This window comes from Rana temporaria, chromosome 5 (genome assembly GCF_905171775.1).
Source record: "Rana temporaria chromosome 5, aRanTem1.1, whole genome shotgun sequence".
NCBI classification, from domain to species: Eukaryota; Metazoa; Chordata; class Amphibia; order Anura; family Ranidae; genus Rana; species Rana temporaria.
The window spans coordinates 268,803,558-268,826,952 of record NC_053493.1 but is presented as its reverse complement, the minus strand read 5'-3'; the positions used below and the strand labels follow the sequence as shown (position 1 = coordinate 268,826,952).

The following is a 23,395-nucleotide window of genomic DNA, read 5'->3' as shown; positions in this document are numbered from 1 at the left end:
TCCTGATCTGGGGGCATTTTTACTGCCTTTAGGCATGACAGGTCATGGAACAGAGTGGGTATCGGCCTGCCTGAAAGAGGTGCAAGAGCCAAGATCACAAAGTAGGCAGCCTCACTTTACCATCATGAGACCATGCCCCTTGCCTTATTTTTCAAACGTTTTATTGGATGACCTTTTCACCTTGCTGATATTCCTGGTTATTTAAGCCCTGTCATTACTGAGCTCTATAGTAGAACTTATTCTTCCAGCCATTTAAAAATCACAAAGTTGGGCAGGTCTACCCGTGTAGATTAGTGTATACCAACACAAGAAAACTTGCTCTAGATGCTTCTTAACTGTTGGTACTTGGTCTTATCTCGTACGTAAAATTTGTTTAAATGTTGGTCGATGATCTGTAAAATAATGCAACTTGTGGAAATGTTTGCAAGAAACCCTATTCAATATTCATAATGCTAAGTGCAATGATTAATATTTAACTCAGACGATCATAAATTTTCCATTTGTCAGAATGTTATTTAAGGTGTAATGATAATTTTAGCTGTTGAAATAAATGTCATTTTAAGATGACGTTTTGCCATTTGGAGAAGCACTTTTTTAGCTGTCCAGCTCAGATCTTTTAGCCATTAAAGCGGTAGTTCCCTCTCCAAAAAAATGTTACCCTTAGATTGATGCTCATTTTGTCTAGGGGAATCTGCTAGTTTTAAAATCGAAGCTGTACTTACCGTTGTAGAGAGCGATCTTCTCCGCCGCTTCCGGGTATGGTCTTCGGGTATGGGCGTTGCTTCTTGATTAACAGTCTTCCGACGGTCGCATCTATCGCGTCACGATTTTCCGAAAGTAGGCGAACGTCGGTGCGCAGGCGCCGTATAGAGCCGCGCCGACGTTCGGCTTCTTTCGGCTACTCGTGAAGCGATGGATGCGACCGTCGGAAGACTGTCAATCAAGAAGGAACGCCCATACCCGGAAGCGGCGGAGAAGATCGCTCTCTACAACGGTAAGTACAGCTTCGATTTTAAAACAACTAGCCGATTCCCCTAGACAAAATGAGCATCAATCTAAGGGTAAAGAACACTCAACAGAAAAAGTAATTGCTTTTGATGTAAAACTTCCATCATACAAAGAAGTGATCTCTGGTAAACACAACTATCGGTAATCGGTAGTGCTTCGCTGCCTACTGGTTACGCCCTATATTCTTTTTGCTCTATTTCAGTCAGTAAAAATGCAGGCTGACTTTGTGATTGTTGGATATTGTACATGGGAATATTCTTGCACTAAAATAGTATTGACAGGAACGTTTTCTCTAGAGAGTACTGACATCTTTGCTAGCCATTCAGAGCATATGGGGTTGATTTGCTAAAGGCACCGTGAAGAGCCGAGACCTACTCCGGCTATCTTCGGGGAGCGTGACGTGCCATAGCCGGCCGTCAATCATGCTCCCTCTGGATAGGAACGCCCATTCCCCGCGGGGAGTCAGAATCGTCTCGCTAGGATTGCACAGTGAGTACCGGGCTAAAAAAATAAATACAGGCATACTGTAGCTCGCGCTACTATGCCTAATTTAATGATGGAAAGTTGTCAATAAGGGTGAACCACCGCTTTAAAATGCTTATCATAAAAGTTCTCAGGGTAGGCAGTGACACAGTGCCAAAGACTTGTGAATACAGTAGCTAGTACACCCAAAATACCCAACATGTCACGTTTTCAAATTGCGCCCGCTCGTGGCATGGCGTCAAACTTTTACCCTTAAAAATCTCGATAGGCGACGTTTTAAAAATTCTATAGGTTGCATTTGAGTTAGTCAGTCTAGGGCTATAATTATTGCTCTCGCTCTAACGATCGCGGCGATACCTCACTTGTGTCGTTTGAACACCGTTTTCATATGCGGGCGCTACTCGCGTATGCGTTCGCTTCTGTGCACGAGCTCGTCGGGACGGGGCGCTTTAAAAATTTTTTTTTTTTTTTCTTATTTATTTTTATTTTATTATTTTTTACACTGAAAAAAAAAATGTAAACATCCCTTGTAATAGAAAAAAGCATGACAGGTCCTCTTAAATATTAGATCTGGGGTCAAAAAGACCTCAGATCTCATATTTAGACTAAAATGCAAAAAAAAATTAAAAATTTGAAACTGTCATTTTTTCAAATGACAAAAAAAAAAAATGTTTCTTTAAGAGGCTGGGCGGGACTGACGTTTTGACGTCACTTCCGCCCAGCAGAGCTATGGGGACGGGCGAAGGAGATTTTTCCTTCAGTCTCGTCCCCAGTCAGCAGCCGAACGGTCCCGATCGCCTCCGCCGCTACCGACGGCTACGGTAAGCGGCGGAGGGCGCGGGCCCTCTCCCGCCGCCGATAGCGGCGAATCCGCCGCGGAGACCGCCGTTATCGTTGACAGAACCGCTGACACTAAAGATTGATACCTCGGTTGTGGCAGCAGCTGCTGCCGTTACCGAGATATACATCTTTAAAGTTAGGCCGTATAAAGACGTACAGCGGTTTGGAAGTGGTTAAGGAAGAGTGGTGCAGTAAAAATTGTTCTAGAGTGTATTCTAGGTTATAAGGGGTTATCCTATTAGACTATGAACTTTCTTCCAAAAGGGCTGAAGATTGGAGCTCGACGTGGAGCATGGTACCTACTTCTGCCCTACATCGCTACTAAAGATTAGAGGTGGAGGGGTAGAATTTGTGGAGCAGGGGTGAAGTACAATCCCATTTTCTTGAATGGCCACATTAAGTGAACAAGGTTACAAAGGTACAGGTACGTTGATGTGCCTGTCCGTGCCATTCTGCCGACGTATATGTACATGCGGCGGTCGGGAAGTGGTTAAGTAGCAAATTTTTAAATCGAGACTGTGTCCCTGAGTAAGTCAGAGTTTAATCTCCAAAGCTTGAGAAGTAATCTAGCCTGGAGAATTTTCCACGTGGGATAGAAAATGTGTAGTTCTCTTTTTGTTTGGAGTTTAAAACCCGAGTAATGGAGTTGTAGATTCTGAAGCTGCAGGTTAATCTGGCGAAGTGCTCTATATGGAAGGGTAGAGGAACACGTCAAGGTATCAAGTAGGGTTGTCCCGATACCGATACCAGTATCGGTATCGGGACCGATACCGAGTATTTGCGCTAGTACTTGTACTCGCGCAAATACTCCCGATACCAAAATAGAATACTTTTTTTTTTTTTTTTTTTGTGACATCGAGCGGTGCATAGAGGCAGGGCCGGATTAACCGTGGGGCTGATGGAGCTGCAGCTCCAGGCCCCCATCATAATATAGGCCCAAACTTAATTCTCTCACCAGGGCCCGGCGGCCGGCCGCTATATAATAAATCCACACGTCCAGGCAGCTGCAGCCTGCATTATGATATAGGCCCAATTGACGCAGTGAACAACATTTAATCACGGGCTGTGGGCCGCGAGTAGCGGCCGCGAGCCGCTGCTATGATTCACAGCAGAGCCGCGGCTATCCACAACAACACAGCCTCTTGTAGCGCGGGCGGTGCCAGTGCGCCGAGGCTGAGCGTGCTCCTCCTCTTCAGTACTGTACTGAACACAGACACTGACTGTAGGCGGAGCTTGACGTCCCCCGGCGGCGTGCGTGACATCATCCAGAGGCCATCCCCGGCGTCCTAGGAGTCTCCATTGCCTTGCGAAAGGACCACACCGCACGATCGACAGGAAAAGTAGAATAAAAAGCAAGTAAGCCATGAGCGCTGGGGAAGTCACTGTCATACAGATGAAATAATGTTTAATTGTGCAGAAGAAGTGTGGGTACAGTACTGGCTGCAACGAACCTGAAGTGGTTAACTTTTTTTTGGGGGGGGTGCTATATCAGTGCAGGGAGGCAGCTTATTAGTGCATCTCATCAGTGCCACATTTATGAGTGCCATCCAATCAATGCCAGTGCCACCTATCAGTGCCATTGGATGGCACTGATAGGTGGCACTGGCATTGATTGAATGGCACTCATAAATGGATGGCACTGATAGGTGGCACTGGCATTGATTGGGTGGCACTGATGAGATGCACTAATAAGCTGCATCCCTGCACTGATGCACTAATGAGGTGGCACTGATCTGCACTGATAGGTGGCACTGGCTAGCTGCACTTTTGGGCACTGGCACCGATAGGTGGCACTGGCAGTGATCACTCCTTCAATGATATGTAGTTTTCCAGTACCGTATGCTAAAAAACAGCCCCACACCATGATGTACCAGTTCTTCATAATTCTAAAGAAAATATCCTTAGTCTGTATTGTGGTTTGAAAACGGTCACATGACATTTAAAAAAAGTATCGGTATTCGGTATCGGCGACTACTTGAAAAAAAGTATCGGTACTTGTACTCGGTCCTAAAAAAGTGGTATCGGGACAACCCTAGTATCAAGCGTCAAAACTCCCAAGGTGAAGTCTGCCAATTTGCTGCAGAGATGATGAAAGCATGTGACCTGGCCACTATTGGGACTATAAATGTTGGCAATGGTAAGGGGACGTGTGACCCAAGCTGGCCCTTTACAAACAAATAGTGACCCTTATGGCCCGCTTTAGTTTCCTAAAAAAATAAATGTGTGGATTGTAAAATCGACACACATTTCGTTTGGTGACAGCGGATGTGACATGGAATGCAATCAGGAAGTGATGGTAAATTTAGGGATGTGCACCGTCTAAAGTGAGTTTCCTGAACGAATACCACTTGTGCTTTCAGCCTGCGGAAATCCTCTAAAAATTGTGATTGCTTCTTGGGTATGTTTTAAGCCTTAAGCATTCGAGACAAATTTTAGGGAAACGGCATTAACTGTAACTGTAATTGAGTGGTCATGGTCTCCATATGGCTTTTACCTTTTGAAGCTTACAAGTCCAGCATCCTCTTCTATCTGGCCGTGCTTCTACTGCCAGATCCATCCCACACCGCCATCTTTGTTTTTTGTACATAATTAGGATCTGGTTGTCTTTCTGGTCCCTACAGCCACCCCCTGGTGAAGTTACCCAGTCTCATGAATGCTCCCTGTCCTCCACTTCACTTGCCCCGGGAGAAAGACATTGACCTACTGGGATATGTGACCTAGGTATACCAGGGACAGTGTGAGGGCAAAGCACACATCACCTTTAACTAGATGAGAATTGAAGTGTGAGGATGCTACTGAACTATCAAAGTACTGTATTTGATATAATACATTTTTTTTTTTTTTTTTTTAGTAAGGCAGGCCTGAGCGAAAGTATATCTGAAATGTCTGCTTTAACTAGAAAGCTGTGGTTAATGTGCTACTTTTAGTAAAAGCAGACCACAATACAGGCTTCATGTGACTGCATCGCTGGACCATGGGACAGTTGAGTGTCTTTTAAATGGGTGTAACTCTGCTTTAAAGTAATATTAAAAGGTAAAAACATTTGCTCTAAAAATACCTAACATGTTATACTTACCTGCTCTAAGCAATGTTTTTGCACAGAGCAAACCTGATCCCTCTCTTCCTGGGTCCCCCACCTTCACTTCTGACCCTCCCTCCCCCAAGTGCTCCGATAGCACTAATTGAAAGTGCGAGCTCGCTAAAAGCTGAAAATTGTGACCTCCATGTATAAGCATAGAGGGTTCTTATTCCCAAAACCCTTGTGAGGAAAAACTTTTTTTAAATAATGCTGCCGTTTAAGTGATCAGGCAGTTTATTTTATAGCCCTGGTTCTGGAACCAATTATTAGAAATTTTTAGCATTTTGAAATCTATTATTGGACCGGTTCTTGTAAAACCTCTGGTGCAGAGGGGTGGGGGGGTGCTATTTAATGGAGCAGTTGCAAGTATTTAAGTGTCTTAACGTATTTAAAGTTCTTTAAAGGGCAGAAGGTTTTTACCATAATGCATTAGTGCTATCGGAGCACTGGGGGGGAAGGGTCAGAAGTGCCAGGGGGGGACCCAGGAAGAAAGGGATCAGGTTTACTCTGTGCAAGAACAATGCATAGAGCAGGTAAGTATATAACATGTTTGGTATTTGGAATCCCACTGTAAATGGTAATGGGACTAGTGATTAAAGTGTTGACAGTGTTTGTTTCTTTTGCTTTTCATAGCTTCAGTTGGTTATATATTCTGTAAGGATATTTGTGACAGGGTAAATACAGTTAAGAGTTTTAAGCCTAAGTGTAATTTAAAAAAAAAATCGGCCAATGGGAGGTTACTTCTAATCTTTGTGTGTCCCTCGTGCTGCTGTCTCCTGATTTGGTAGAAAGCTTCCTTCGCCAATTCCTTCCTACCCCCGCCACCCTAATCTTCGTGTGACAGGGGTTAAGAGCTTAGGCAACTAGAGGATGGACATATGATTGAAAGGTCCACCGCCATTATCAACAGCCAAAACAGCAATATACATTTTTGATGTTTGTCTGGGTGGCAGGACCAATATTCGGTAAATAAGCTTTAAAACAGGCTAATCTTAATCACTAGCTGTGGGCACTGTGGGAGCAATTCAATTCATCCTCAACTTCTGAGCGTTTCTCAGAAGTTCAGCTGTATCTGCTTACCCCCCTAATTTGTAACTTTATAGCCTTCCAGCCATCTGATCTCTAAGGTTAACATAGAGGAGGAGCTCTAAGTGACTGCTAAAACTACTACACCTGACCTCAGTGCCTCTGTTTTGCAACTGGAGAATGAATTACTCCACCGTGCCTGCAACCAGGGCCAGATTAAGAACATCATGGGCCTGGTGCTGAGGATTTTGGTGGGGCCTTTTAGGCTGCATTCACACCTCCGCGACAAGTAACGCCGCATACGCGGCGTATTTTGCCGCGAATAGTGTAACTTTTTTTTTACAAATCCTTCCTATTGCTTTGTATGGCCGAACGCCAATGCCGCCTGAAAAAAAGGGTCCGGGACTTTTTTTCATGCCGCAGGTGTACGGCGTCTATGAGATGTGAACCATCTCATAGACAGCAATGGGAATTCTCCCCTCCAGCGGCACGAGCGGCCGGCGTCGGGCGTTTTGTCGCGGAGGTGTGAATGGGGTGTAATAAATAATAAATAAATGCGTGGGAATGACATGAACGCAGCCCAGCCAAGGCAAGTGACCAAAGGCACAGAACCCAGAAGGAAGACCGGGTGAAGATGGAAGTGTCCAGGCCCCGCCTGATTCATCACAGCGCAGCACTGGAGGGCTCAGTCTGAAAATGTAAGTGTACACAAATTTGCTAATATGCTGTGCATACTTGTACGTTGTGGCATAACCTACCCCAGGGCCTCTAAAAAGTAGTAATGTCAGGAAAGTTTACTACCGCTTTATTATCACAGGATCCCAGGAGCCTCTCATGGGGCCCCCTACTGACCCGGTGGACGGTGGCCCTTGGGCAGTGCCTAAGTGCACAGTTGCCAACATTTAAAAAATATTTTCAGGGACACTTTTTTATACAAGTGCTATATTTAGAGTAGCTGAGATCCCAGATGTTCCTCTATACATCATAGTAGTAATCACAAAATTAAATGAGTACTAATAATGGGGCAGACCAAATATGAGAACTGAGATTTCCTTTAGTTGAACTAACAAAAGTGTGTCCATTCTAGAGCTGGTAACATTGAGGATATTCAGTAAAATTTTAAAGAACTGTTTTTGTGGGTAAGCGACATAGGGAAGGAGTATGGACGGTATATAAGTGGGAAGTATGTGCAGGTGAGGGGGAGAAATGTGGAGGGTCTAACAGTGGGCACTATGTACAGGAGAGGAGTACAAAGGGTACGGAAAAAAGCACTATGTACAGGAGAGGAGTGTGAAGGGTATGACAATGGGCAGTATGTACAGGAAGAGTGAGGGGGTATGACAGAGGGTAGTACGTACCAGAGAGAAGTGTGGAGGGTATGATGGGGCAGTATGTACAGGAGAGGAGTGTGGAGGGTATGACAGTGGGCAGTATGTACAGGAGAGGAATGTAGACGGTATGATAGTGGGCTCTATGTATAGGAGAGGAGTGTGGAGGGTATGACAGTGAACACTATGTATAGGAGAGGAGTGTGGAGGGTATGACAGTGGGCACTATGTATAGGAGAGGAGTGTGGAGGGTATGACAGTGAGCAGTATGTACAGGAGAGGAGTGTGGAGGGTGCGACAGTGGGCACGAAGTACAGGAGAGAAGTGTATGACAGCAGGCACTATGTACAGGAGAGGAGTGTGAAGAGTATGACAGTGGGCGCTATGTATAGGAGAGAAGTGTGGAGGGTATGACAGTGGGCACTATGTACAGGAGAGGAGTGTAGGGTATGACAGTGGGTACTATGTATAGGAGAGAAGTGTGGAGAGTATGACAGTGAGCACTATGTACAGGAGTGGAAGGATATTTAGGGACTGAGTAGTGGTTAAGCAGGTCATACATGGATTGAAATTACGCCAATTATGCAGAGACCAGCCATAGTCAATCTATGTATGGGCTAGCTGGTTTTACACAAGTCAATCTATTAATCAACTTGAGTACAACCAGCCTGTTTTTTTTTCTTAAAACAATCAGTGCTGCCAGCTAAAGTTAGCAACACTGATCATTGTACGCACTGGCAGAACACAATAACACTGCAGGAGTGATTCCCCCATCCACAGGTCAGCAGGTGAGAGGGTGTGTGGGGACAGGCTGGGGAGAGATACTAGTCAGTGGCTGGGTAGGCACTGGTAGTATCAGAGCCAGATACACACAGGTTACATACGCCACGATCGTTAGAGCGAGAACAATAATTCTAGTACTAGACCTCCTCTGTAACTCTAAACATGTAACCTAAAAAAATGTAAAGCATCGCTTAGGATACCAAAAAAAATTGTGCTAACTTAACTAACTGTTTTTTTAATGAATGAAACATTTTTTTCCAAAAAAACATGTTTGAAAAATTGCTGCACAAATACCGTGCTAGAGCTGCACAATTAATCGTTAAACAAATTGTGATCTCGATTCAACCCCCCTGACGATCTCCAATGCAGAGTTTGCTGATTCTTTCATATAACAAGTGGAGAGACTTTCAGCTGTCAAAAGAAAATATCTGGGCAGTCTGCCAAGTTTTTATCAGGAAACATTGTAACTGACGCTCCCTTCTTAGATCAAAGGGATACACTTCTGTGTGTAAAGAACAAATCTGGGCAGTCTGCGAAGTTTGTAAACAAAATGAAACATTGTAACCAACTAACATTGTAACAAAATTTAACCACTTAGGCTGCATTCACACCTGAGCTTCGGTCGTTTTTTTGGGCGTTTTTTTCTGGCGTTTTGTCGCGCGTATTTGCGCGTTTGCATACAGCGTCGTGCGACATTTTTGTACTTCGGCGTTTTTTATTTTAGCCAATAGGAAAAATGATCATCTTTTCATCACTTGTTGCTATGTTGGTAGATTTTTTTAATCTTCTGCATGGGCGACAAGTTCTATTTATTAAAGCGACGAAACGCCCGTTGTCGCGCGATACGCTCAATTCGCGCGTTTCCCATTACTTTCTATGGGGAAAAAAAAAACGCTCAAATACGCCCAAACCGCACGATACGCGCGACAAAAAAAGGTCCGGGACTTGTTTGAGCTTCGCGCGACAGGCGTTTGGGCGTTCCGGTGTGAACAGTCACCATAGGGAATAATGTTAATTCTCCCCTCTGGCGTTTGTGAGCAGTGCGCTTCAGGTGTAAAAACGCCTAGGTGTGAATGGGGCCTCAAAGTCCAACACTTGTTTCTTAAGTTAAAAAGCAATATTATTTGCTAGAAAATTACTTGGAACTGCCAAACATTATATATATTTTAGCAGAGACTCTAGGGAATACAATGGCTATTGCTGCAATATTTTATGTCACTGCATTTTCCCACTTCAATAAATAATAAAAACCATAAAAACAAAACAGTGAAGTTAGCCCATTTTTTGTTTTTTTTGTTTTAATGTGAAAGATGATGTTACGCCGCAACAATCGTGAGAGAATCGTGATCTATCTTCTAAGCAAAAAAATTGCAATTCTAATTTTAGCCAGAATAGTGCAGCTCTGTACCCTGCAACATAAAAAGTGCAAAGACCACCATAGAGTAATTTTCTAGCAAAAAACAAATGATGATTTTTACATGTAGTAGAGAAAAGTGTCAGAATTGGCCTGGGTGGCAAGCGGTTAATTACCATGAGTAATATACAAATAATTATTATAAGCACTGTGATCCTATCAGTCTGCTGTAGTGTGTCAGCTTGTATTTATATTGGCCGCTCTTAATGTAGCTTCTGACAGGCTGTGCAAGCAGGCCCGTATCTCCGGAACCATAAATGATAGCCGTTCCATATTTTAACCAGTTGTGGGGTAGCTCTTCCCATGCCTACCCCCAAATGTGGGGTTTCTGTGACCTCTGGTCATGGAGCTACAACCCCCCAAATTCGATCTTAAAAAAAAAAAAAAAAAAATCTTAAAAATGGGCCTATCTTGAGAAAGGGGCCTGGAGCTGTAGCTCCATCAGCCCCATTGTTAATCCGGCCCTGCCTGCAACTACAGAGGTCAGTGAAGGCTTGTGGTAAAGCTTTATTTTTTACCGCTTATTGAGAATATTTAAATGCATTAAGCCTTGGCAGTAAAAATAGGTGGTTACCACCCAGCTGTAAATTTAAAATAGGCAGCAGCCATGTCTGTACACAGCGCCATACCACATCCGCATTTAATGTAAGCAGTTGTGGTACAGTGAAATGGGCTTTTAATGGTTAATGGGCTTTTAGTGAGCATCAAGGGTCTCTAAAAGTGATTCACTGCATATTACTTTTCAGAGGACAGCCACGTGTAGACAAGGCTTTGGGGTTAGCAACCTTAAAAAGGTAGAGCTGTACCTGAACAACATGGGAGAAGTCAAAGATCATTGGGCACAGTGTCGCCTCCGCACACTGATTTTAACCTCTAATTGCCGTACTATAGTGTAGCAATCACGTGCATTGTGGTGATAATTTTCAGGAGAGCAGCAGGGCCAGCTGCATTTGTGAATGAACCCTTACTGTTCTGAGCCCCCGATAAGGCTTCTATCACAACTGCAACTTTTCTGGGTTAGTTGTGCTTTGCCATATACTTCTATTATATCCTGCATGTATGATGCACTTTCTGAAAGCGCACCAAAACTCCTGCATTCAGAAAGTGCAGCAAACCCACAGGAAATCTGCAGGTACACTGCGCTGCACCCGTGGTGTGGGTAAACGGCGCATCGGTGTGAAAGCAGCCCTATACTATTCTGCTCAGTGTATTGCTTTACACTTACCTGAACTCTTCTTTCCTGCTGCTGGGTAGCACTCTGGAGACCGCTAGCTGGGATAAGATGTGGACTGCGTTTGGTATCACTCCGCATGGGACAGGAGCCAGCACTACAGATGCCGGCTTATGTGGCTCTTGCTTCCTACTTTGGCTCCAAATTTATAAGTCGTCCTACATTGCACTCTGTTTGATGCTCTGGGATGGTGGGTCATTAAGCCCAGAACGTGTACCAGTCACCTGTCTGCAAACTTCTGGTAGATTGCGATCTACTGCTTGCTGTCCCCCACTTTAATGTTTAAAGCCAGGCCACAGGTTCACTTTAAGGCACAGTTCATACCTATGCAGTTTGTGTAGACACAGCAGCCAATTCACTTAAATGGGCTGATTTACCTACAAGAAATGCAGGAAAGGGGTCCTTGTACCTATTAAAAAATTCAGCTGTAGAGGAATCGCCTGGTGCCTTTTGCACCATGTGATTTCCCACACCCGCAAATGCACTGCATGTTTAGATGTGTGGGGGTGCCATATCTAGGCAAATTATTTCACACATCCCAAGAGTCTTTCGGGGAGGAAGGTTGGGTTTTCTCAGCTAAGCACACCCTCCTGCCTGCATGCCTGACCTAAAGACAAATAGACTACAGGAAATAAATGCTACATGAATCATGATCTGCCCTTACTCAAGATAACCAGAGCCAGAAATGCTTAGTGGGGTTGCTTTTTGAAAGTGCATTCTTGGCTAAATAAACTATGGTGCTCAAATTCAGTGCAGTTCCGCTTTAAACAAAGTGAAGCTCAGAGTACTGATGCCCAGGGAAGTCTTGTATTTCAGCCACACACATTATTCAAAATGAAATTGTGTACTTAGAATGCTTTGTTGCTGTAAAATTGGGTATTAAAGCAGTTTCTACTGAGCTGTATATGTAACATAGTCTAATGAGTTTTCCATCCAGTGCCGAGTACAAAAACATGAATTGCTTTCTATACCTTTTGGAAATGAGCGCACATTTCTGCTTATTCAAGGTGATAAGAGATGAAGTTTCTGTTAAATTACAGAAAAAAGGACATTTTTGCATTGATGTGATGTCTTCTCTGTTCAGCTTTGCTTCAGAAAATTTATGAACCTCTTTTTTTTTTTTTTTCCCATATGTAATGGACAACTGAATGCCAGAGGTGCTGTGTCTTTCATTTTTAATAGCGTGTAACTGTGATTTAAATTTAGAAATAACTGTAGCTCATTACATTTCCATGGTATGTTTAGTTTTTTTTTTTTTTTTTTTCCCTATTTGCAGGTCTAATGTACATGGGATTATCCACCATGTATAAACGCAATGGGAAAACAATACTTGCAATTATCAAAAATGTAAAACTTTCCCAAGAGAAATATAGGGCTGGCATTTCTGAGTATGATAGATTCCTGGTTAATATGCTGACCAACGAACTGGCTTTCAGTAAGTTATTTTTCTTTCAGAGGTTATTTTATAGTTAATCACTTGACGACCGCGCTATAGACAAAATACATCTACAGCGCAGTCGGGTTATTCTGGGAGGACGCCTATGGACGTCCTCCCAGAATCTTGGATCTGTGACGGTCACAGTTCCAGCCATCCATCCCTCCATGCTCCGCCATACCTGTGCAATACTCTGCAATACCCTGGGCTATACGCCGCAATACCCTGGGCTATACGCCGCAATACCCTGGGCTATACGCCGCAATACCCTGGGCAATACATCCCCCCCTCCCGCCACCCTCCAGTGCTTCTACCGACTCACCGCTACGATCAAAGCCAGGATAATTTTTTTATTATTTCAGGCTTCCTAGCCTAGAGGTGAGATGTGGGGTCTTATTGACCCCACATCTCACTGTAAAGAGGACCTGTCATGCTATATTCCTATTACAAGGGATGTTTACATTCCTTATACTAGGAATAAAAGTGATCAAAAAAATTATTTTTGGGGGAAAAAGTGTCAAACTAAAATAAAGTAAAATGAACAATACAATTTTTTTTTTTAAAGTGCCCCTTTCCTCGTGTGCTTGCATGCAGAAGAAAAGGCATACGTAATTCCCGCCGACATATGAAAACGGTGTTCAAGCTACACATGTGAGGTATCGCTGCAAATGTTCGAGCGAGAGCAATAATTTTGGCCCTAGACCGCCTCTGTAACTAAAAACATGTAACCATTGAAAAAAAAAATGTAAAGCGTCGCCTATTGGGGTTTTTAAGTATCGAAGTTTGGCGCCATTCCACGAGCATGTGCAATTTTGAAGGGTGACATGTTGGGTATCTATTTACTCAGCGTAACTTCATCTTTCATATTATGCAAAAACATTGGGCTAACTTTACTTTTTTGTTTTTAAGCACAAAACTTTTTCTTTTCTTTTAAACGCGCTTGAAGAATTGCTGCGCAAATACCGTGCAAGATAAAAAGTTGTAATGACCACCATTGTATTCTCTAGGGTCTTTGCTAAAAAAGCATACATAATGTTTTGGGGTTCTATGTAATTTTCTAGTAAATAAATTATGATTTTTAAATGTAGGAGAGAAATGTCAGAATTGGTCTGGGTGCTCAAACGCCTGAAGGTGCTCCCTGCATGTTGGGCCTCTGTATGTGGTCACGATGTGTAAGTCTCACACATGTGGTATCGCCATACTCGGGAGGAATCGCAGAATGTGTTTTGGGGTGTAATTTGTGGTATGCATATGCTGTGTGTGAGAAATAACCTGCTAATATGACAATTTTGTGCCAAAAAAAATCTTGATTTTGCAAAGAATTGTGGGGGAAAAAATGACAACTTCAAAAAACTCACCATGCCTCTTTCTAAATACCTTGGAATTTCTTCTTTCCAAAAAGGGGTATTTGTACTTTTCTCAAGAAATGATAGGCCATCAGTACTTCAGGTGTGATCAATTTTCAGATATTGGCACCATAGCTTGTAGACTCTATAACTTTCACAAAGACCAAATAATATACACCAATTTGTACTTATTTTTACCAAAGATCTGTAGCAGTATACATTTTGGCCAAATTTTATGAAGAAAAATTACTACATTTTATAACCGAATCGAGAAAAATCATTTTTTTTTTTTACCTAATTTTCAGTCTTTCTTTTATATCGCAAAAAAAAATAAAACCCATGGGTGATTCAATACCACCAAAAGAAAGCTCTATTTCTGTGAAAAAAAGGACAACAATTTCATATGGGTACAATGTTGTATGACTGAGTAATTGTCATTGAAATTGTGAGAGCACCGAAAGCTGAAAATTGATCTGGTTAGGAAGGGGGTTTAAGTGCCCAGTGGTTAAGTGGTTATCACATCGGCTCTGGAGGATTTTACCTCCTTAGTGATTAGACCATTTTGTCTAATAATTGTGCAGTCATGCAACCTTGTACCCAAATGAAATTTTGTGTAAAAAAAAAAAAATCACACAAATAGAGCTTTCACCACTGTTTTTCTTTTTTATATATAAAAGAAAACAACCCAAAAATGTAAAAAAATATATATATATTTTTTTACTCTCTGCTATAAAACATATCCAATATGAAAAATCAAAGTTCTTCATAAATGTATGACCAAAATATATTCTGCTACATGGCTTTGGTAAAAAAAAAAAAGAGTTTGATTGGTTTGCATCTACAAACTATGGGGTATAAATACTGGAATTGTTGTTTTTATACTTCTAATGGCAGTGATCAGTGAATTATAGTGGGACTGTGATTGTGCGCGAGTAATCTGACACAGGGTGAAAACTGACTAACTGCCACTGACAAATAAGAACAAAAGATGATCAGGACAGCTGCACTCCAATCCAATGTAACTTTAATGTAAAAAACTGGAAACGGGCACTACAAGTCACAGCAACGGCACCTACGACAGCTGACACGTTTCGCACTAACTTCAGTGTTTACTCATAGCTAACGCGTCAGCTGTCCTAGGTTCCGTTGCTGTGACTTATAGTGCCTGTTTCCATTTTTTTACATTAAAGTTACGTTGGATTGGAGTGCGGCTGTCCTGATCATCTTTTGTTCTTATTTGCCATGTGCATTGCTAGCACCCTCAGTTCCTGAGAAGAAGATTTGCACCCAACAAGACCTGCCTGGAGCAGCAATTTATGTCTCCAACTGCCACGGACCTTAGCAGTGACATTAATTTAGTGGATAATGCTGTACACTGTCACTGTACTAATGACACTGGCTGGTTAACATCTATGGTGATCAAAGGGTTAACTGTGCGCCTAACAATGTGTAATGTGTACAATATGTGCTGCTTTTTACTAAATAATCTTTGTTAAAGTGGAGTTCCACCCATAAATATAAAATTACATCAGTAGTTTTAAAAAAAATGTCATTAGTCCTTTACGAAATTTTTTTTTTTTTTAGATGCCTTCAAAGTGTTGTTGCTAGGCAGAATAGTTAATCTTCCTGCTTCCTAACCTACACCGCACAAACTCCTGGGAATGTAGTGGGTGTAACTTTCCAGGAGTCTGTGCACTCCCCAGTCTCAAAGAATCATGTGACTTGGACAGCACAGGTGCTGAAACCTGATCTGACACTGCTTGTGCAGCGCGGAGCATGTGCGAGATCTGCAAGGCTGAAATCCAGGAAGTCATACAGTCTGGCTTCATGATGCCCACACTTAAGATGGCCCCAGTCAATTTCTATTTTATAAAGTGTCTAAATGCTGTAACAACCTAACAAAACGGACCTTAGTTTACAGACTAACTTTACTAGAATACATTAAGCTTGTGTATTACAGGGGTATTTATATTTAAAAAGTGAAATTGTGGCCGGAACTCCGCTTTAAAGAAGTAAACTCCCCCTCGTTTGTTTGCACCTATAGATAAGCCTATAATAAAGGGGCTTACCTATAGGTACTGTAAATATCTCCTAAACATACACTGTTTAGGAGATATTTACTGTATACGACACCGACTACTTCATAAACGCATGCACTCTGAAGGAGCGGCTGCCTGTGCTGTTTCTTCAGGGCCCTATGCCGTGACTGGCACAACGCACATCAGTAAAGAAGAACATTTTCAAACTTTTATAACCGAAACAAATAGGTTTTTTTTTTTCAATTTTTTTATTTTTTTTTTTGGTATTTTTTAGCACAAAATAAAAAACCCAGCAGTGATTAACCGCTTCAGTCCTAGAAGATTTTACCCCCTTCCTGACCAGAGCACTTTTTACAATTTGGCAGTGCGTCGCTTTAACTGCGACACTGTAACCAAACAACATTTGAATATTTTTTCCCCACAAATAGAGCTTTCTTTTGGTGGTATTTGATCACCTCTGCGGTTTTTATTTTTTGCGCTATAAACAAAAGAACAGCGCCAATTTTGAAAAAAACACTATCTTTTACTTTTTGCTATAATAAATATCCCATTTTTTTTATTTGTTTTTTTCCCTCAGTTTAGGCCGCTGTGTATTTTACACATTATTGGTAAAAAAAAAAAACGCAATAAGGGTATGTTGATTGGTTTGCGCAAAAGTTCTAGTGTCTACAAAATAAGGGGTAGAATTATGGCATTTTTATTTTAAATTTATTTTTTTACTAGTAATGGTGGCGATCTGCAATTTTTATCGTGACTGTGACATTTTGGCGGACACTTTTGACACATTTTTTGGACCATTGACAATTTTACAGCGATCAGTGCTATTAAAATGCACTGATTACTGTAAAAATGTCACTGGCAGGGATGGGGTTAACAGTAAGGGGTGATCAAGGGGTTAACTGTGTTCCCTCTCTGTGTTCTAACTGAATGGGTATGGGACTTACTACGGGAGATGACAGATCGCTGTTCATACTTTGTATGAACACACGATCAGTCGTTTCTCCCCTGAAAGAACCAGGATCTGTGTGTTTACACACACAAATCCTGGTTCTTGCTGTGTCACGAGCGATCGCGGGTGCCCGGCGATCATCGTGCTGGCTCTGGGGGCGAGCAGTGGGCGTGCGAGCCCCTAGTGGCCACAGGGCGAAGCGACGTAACATAACGTAGTTTTTCCAAACCATGCTGTTGCAGTAAAACTGCGGCGGCTGGTCAACAAGTGGTTAAATAGAAAGCCCTGTTTCGAATTTTTTTTTATTTGGGTACAGTGTAGCATGACAGAGTAATTGTCATTTAAAATGTGACAGCCTTAAAGCTAAAAATTTACCTGGGCGGGAAGGGGGTGAAATTGCCCGGTACTGAAGTAGAGACATAATGGCCTACTAATTTTATTCCTTTCTTCTCCATAATCTAACATTTCGTTTTTGTTTGCTTCTACTAGAGGTCACAAGAGAAAACTGGATGTGGATGAGGAGGATGCGGAAGACGATAGAGCGAGCGAGTCCAGCAATGAGGAAGGAAGCAGTTCGGAAGCTGATGAGATGGCAGCAGCAATTGAAGCAGAGCTTAATGATTTCATATGACATCTTTGTCATTAGGGAAAACATCAGTAACCTGTGTCTTTGCATATTTACACACAATGACCTTTCATGTCTGCTACTTCAGTGTATGTATGGATTTTTTTTCCATGACAGAAGTATCTTTTTGTATATTTTGATGGGAACACATTATTTTACACATTTCAGGTTACTTCTTTTAAAGGTGTTTTAGTTAAGGAAGCTAAACAATTTTTCATCTTGTTTCTTAAAGGAGAAGTGTTAACGGGAGAGGTTGTGCTATGCCAAAGACGTAAAGCTTTTGTCTGAGCTTTCTAGACTTTGACAGGGGGCTGTGCTTTGTGTCGTTTGTTTTAAAATTGATTTTTGTCTTGATTTTCAGAAAGGGGTTTGAGGGGGAGCACAGTCCAACAGTGGACAAAAGCTCAATCACATGGGAAGGACACTTTAAAGTGGAACTCCAGGAGAAAAACATTTTTGATTGGTCCTAAGTTACCTGTAATACTGGATGTACTGAATCCGGATACGTGTTGCGGATGTATTTTAGTTGTATTCTTGCCAGAAAGTACCATTTGCTTTTAAATTTCGCCTATGGTGCTTGGGTGTTCCAGTGCTTGTACAGTGAAGGATAGTTTTGTTTACTCTCCCCCTTCCTCTCCTCCCTAATTCATTTATAAAATGCTGTGTATTCTTTTTACAGAATACAAGGCGTGCTGTGATTGGACAAGGAGAGAGGAAGGACAGATGAACAGCGGGAACACCTCTTGTTTAAACACATAATGACTTGTATTGTGTGAAAAGATTAAAAATGTTTTATAAATGGAGGAAAGGGTAAATTCACACCATCACTGTACAAGCGACGGAACTCGTAGCACTAGAGCTGGAAGATCCAAGCTGATGGTAGGATCTGGCATTAGTACAAGTAAATTTTGCCTCCTCAGCAGCCATCTGGGCAACGCTTATTCAGTATTAGAGGTAACTTGACAAGACTGATCAAAAGTGGTGAAAAAAGTTTCCTTGGAGTTGCACTTAAATCTGTATGTGTGCTTTCCAGGTGTATATATATAAATATATCAAACATAAGACTTTTTTTTTAAAAGGAATACAATATATATATATTTGTATAGATCTAGAAAATGTGATATGAGAAAATTGTAAACGTGACAGACTTGTCACTTGCCTCTAACTAATGTCACTGAGTACGTTTCTTGTTTTTACACATTCCTCTGTGCATTAGTTTGGATTTGTTAGAAAAGCAGTGATTAGATTTTTAACCTTTACCTCCCTGCAAGTGTGTATGGCTGCCGAGTGTGGCAGTGTACCACTGTCACAGGGAACGTATATATTGGATTTTCCCTAGGCAGAGGAAATCACTGCTACAGCTTAACATGCAATAGGGTTTTATTCAATTGAGAGAATTAATGTAAAGTTTTTGTATATTCTATTTCATATTTGACCCACAGAGCAGATTTCTTTCATTTAATAAAACAATTCATTTTGTATAGTTTAGTGTGTGGTGTTTTTTTTTTTTTTTATTAAATGTATGTGACTCTTGCATTCTTTTGGTTATAAATTTATGAATTTGGTTTGCCATTGAACAAAAATGCCAAGTTTGAGTTATTTTAAGAATTGTAGGTTAATTCAAAATTGGCTAAACTATTTTTTGTATGACTGTCATAATTAGTCGAATTCCAGCTTTAATTTAATTTTAAATGGTTGGTTTGGGCAAAGCTGGCCCAAAAAACGATTTGAATTACATAATAATGCGGCCGCTACTGCATACATTAAGCAGTGATGTGGTTTGGCAGTAGTACAGGTGTCTTATTTGCTGTCAGATATAAAGAGAGTCAACTGAGGTGCATCAATTAATACAAGGCTTTCTTTCATAGGCAGACAATTGGCCAATCAGAGGAAGCTTTGTATTGATAAAAATGCAAAACTTGGCATCGAAGCATCCAGCCCCATTCTCTTTAATTCCAGCAACAGACAGGAAGTCGCACGTAATGCTGCCAGAGTGCAGCACCGCTTACTGTATATAACTAATGCTACTACAATCCGTTGCAGCATACACAGCAGCTTCACCATTCTGTAATGGCAAAATACAGGTAGTCCCAGACTTACAAACATCCGACTTACATACAACTCTTACTTGCCAACAGCAGGAGACAACGGGAAGTAAGAAGAAATCTACCCCTAGGAGGGGAAATTCACTCCTGTGAGTTATCACCGTAAAAAGGTGTCTCCACTGAAGCAACTGAATCGGCTGATGCATGTGTTATTGGAGTGCTGTGGCAATCGCTGACACTGTTAAACATCTTGAAAATGTCCTTTAAGAGGACATAGTTGTAGTTCAAAAACACATTTTGACAACAGAATACGATCGTAGTCCATGTTTTTCCATCTTCGCAAATGAATACTCCAGTCTCTGAAGTTCTCCATATTTTGCTGGTGGCTAATCAAATCCTGGAAAGAGGCGAAATCCAAACCGATCCATTAACTGGGGAGGCTACTGGTCCATCCGTCATTGTTGGGGAGCCATAATCCGTGGCTGAATTGCAGTGCTCCGTTGGGAGTATTTATGCTTTGAGTCCTGGAGAGAGACCATACCTGTGATTTGAGACAAATTGCTCCATCCAGTGTCCCTGAGGTATCAAAGGCCGTCGCTGGGCTATAGCCAATCGTTTGGAAAAGCTTGCCATCTGGTAAGCTGCTTAAGATTGCAGTGGAGGGCTGGCACTGATTGTATGCATGTCACCTGGTGATCTGGAGTTTCAGAAGTATATTCCTAACATACTAACCTATATGGAGTCTCCATCTGCAGCATAATGAACAGTGTATATTCAGCATTACCAACACTCAGTGCACCTGTTGGCTGTTATAGACTTTTTTGGGCTCAATCCTAAAAATATTTTTCTTTATTGGTTTAAATTATGGTTTAGAGTTTTTTGGCGCGGCTTTTTATTTTTCACTGAAGGTTTTATCACCAATCCTTGGTTCCACAACAACCCAACATTTTCTAAATCCAATTTTCACAGGGGCATAAAGTGAGGTGAAATCTTCTGAACAGGGGCACAGACAGCAAAACAAATGTTACATGGGTGTTAACCCTTCCCCATGATAGCCAAAGAACTTAAAGACATTTTTTGCCTGAAAGTGCACTTAAAAATGTACCTGTTCCAACTTGCATATAAATTCAACTTAAAAACAGACCTACAGCAACCTATCTTGTTTGATAGAAAATGTTCTTTAGCAAGGAACATACATTCCATATTACGAATTATGCTACCAAAATTTGTGTGTGCTGTAACTTGCCTCCAGCTGCGTATCTTATATAAACAAATTATTATACATTCCATAAAACAATTTATGAACATTTTTAATAAGAAAAACGGTTCATATGTAGGTTTCCAAAGCGGTCACCGCTGTGTAAAATTCCATTCAAATGCATCCAATATTCAGTGCACACCACCACCACCTTCCTCCATTCGCTTTTTAATTCCACTTCTATTTCCAGCGGTTAAGGACATGAAACAAAAAACACAAGTACCATAGTGTTCTCTGCTTTTAAATGTATTAAGAAAGCCCCCCTAAAAAGTTACACTTGCAAGAAAGAACAATAAAAACGGCATGTATCAAATCACCAGCTCATTCACCGCAGATCTAGACTCACGGTGCTTCGCCCAATGTGGTACTTGTGTTTTTTGTTTCATGTCCTTAACCCCTGGAAATAGAAGTGGAATTGATTACTCAAAAGCGAATGGAGGAAGGTGGTGTTTATAGACAATTCAAATGTTGATTACCCACACAGAGGTGCAGTCCGGACTGTAGGAATTGTTACCATTGGTAAAGTGGATTGATCGTGGTGGACACAAGGATTGATCTGTCTGAGTTTTATACTGGTGAGCAGGCATTTTAGCAGGTGGTGGTGTGCACTAGGGATGAGTCGGTTCCCCCGGGAACATCCCACTCTCTTGCATCATGCAGCCTCAGTTTTATTCTGCCTAGCGTTAGGAGAAGACATGGCCGCTCTGGAGTTTTTTTGCGATTTTTTTTTGTTTTGTTTGTTTTTTTGTTTTTATTTGGATCTTTCCTGCATTTTTGGATCCTGGGATCTACAATCAACTGCCGACTGGGTGACAGGCTGGATCTTGATCCTTGTAGTCCCCCCATGTTCGGCCATCAAGCATGTGTCGGCCTTTAGCTAGGCCGTCCACGACATGCCATGCCGTATTTACCTGCGGACGTTGGGTCTGTCTGGAATGCCTCTAGCCAGTGGTCGCAGGACGGGTAAGTAATATCCCCTTGCCTTGGCAGGGTGATTGGACTGGTGCATTCCTGGGGAGGTCGACTGAGGGTTCGCCCTGCTTTCCTCTCTCTCCCTTCCTCTCCCTCTTTCCCCGTTATGGGTGGGGGTCCACCTGGGGGGCTCTGTTACTGCCGGGGGGCTGTGCTGCTGTGAGGTGCTATTTTTTATTACTTTTTTGGTGCTGGTGTGTGCTGGACTGTGTTCTGCTGTGTGTTACTGGGACTTTAAAACACGTGTATGGCCGCCATTTTACCGGGGTCGCGGTTCTATGTATCAGCGGCTATTTTTTTGTAGTCCACATGCTGTTTTGGTCCGCGGCCATCTTGGAAAAGTTTTTGGCCTCTAGTGCCTGAAATAACGGTGCCAAAGCCCGCAGAATACTTCCTGAGGGACGGCACGGACAGCGCTCTCAGCTCTTCAGCAGCACTGCACTCTGGTCGGGGTGGTGAGTCTCCGGGGGTGTCCCCTGCTCTCTGTTGCGGCCGGGGGGGTGCCTGTGGGTCCTGCCTTGCAGTACTAGGGTGGCATATATAGGTGGGTCAGCATGGAGTATGAACCGGAGGCTTCTACCCCAAGCATGCCAGAGTTGACCCTTAGTGCCCCTGCTCCTGCGACCTCGTGGATGCTATGGCGGCAGTCCTTGAGGCGTTTGTTGCCAGGATTGAAGCGGCAAGTGGTCAGAAGGGGGGTAAAAAGCACCCCCTCCCTGCGCCTGCTTCTGGGGATGTCTCTGACACGGAATCAGGCCCTTCTATTGCATCTGGCTCTGGTTCCGCTATGTCAGATGATGCAGGCTTAGCCCACACGGACAGTGAGGATGACTCTGCTTCAGGGTCAGCGCATGATAAGGAATTTGTTGGAGCGCTTATCACTGCGGTGCGGGATACTCAGAAACTTGAGTATTTGGCGGAGGCATCGGACACGCCGGTCCCTTTTGTGTTCCGCAAGCCACCCCGCACCGCAAAAGTGTTTCCTTGTGTTCCATATCTGGACAAATTGTTGTACAAGGAATGGGATCGGCCGCAGAAAGTTTTTGCTGTTCCAAAATACTTTGCGGTCCGTTATCCTTTTGAGGAGGATTTTTTTTAAAAGTGGGTCTCTCCTCCGTCAGTGTACCCCCCTGTGTCCAGGCTGAACAAGCCTACCACGTTACCTGTGGAAGGGGCTCCCGCTTTTAAGGATCGCGCAGATCGGAGAGTTGAGGCTGTGGCCCGCTCCATGTTCACAGTAGTGGGGTCGGCGGTGAGACCGGTTTTGGCCAGGGCTCTGGTGTCGCAGACACTTACCGAACGGGCAAAGTCCTTGCTGCAGGAACTGGAGGCGCAGAATGCTTCTGAGCTCTGTGTGGACCTGGCCGACCAGTTGGTACAGGAACTAAAGTTTGTGAGTCGGCCCTGGATACGCTCCCCTTGCTCTCCAGGGCCTCCGCAGTGGTACTACGCCGCCTCATGTGGCTGAAGTGTTGGTCTGCGGACCAGTTTTCAAAAAAGGCCTTGGTGGACTTTGGATGACATCATAAAGGAT

The 23,395-nt window shown here is 42.7% G+C and overlaps 1 protein-coding gene across 1 annotated transcript in view; it reads left to right on the top strand.

The window, feature by feature from the left end:
- Window positions 1-19,069, top strand: part of CTDP1 (CTD phosphatase subunit 1) — a 160,159-nt gene extending 141,090 nt beyond the window's left edge. Inside the window, exon 13 of the mRNA XM_040353848.1 lies at window positions 17,451-19,069. Coding sequence (XP_040209782.1) covers window positions 17,451-17,592 — 142 coding nt within the window. The 3' untranslated portion in view covers window positions 17,593-19,069. The remainder of the gene's footprint in view (window positions 1-17,450) is intronic.
- The last annotated feature ends 4,326 nt before the right edge of the window (window positions 19,070-23,395 follow it).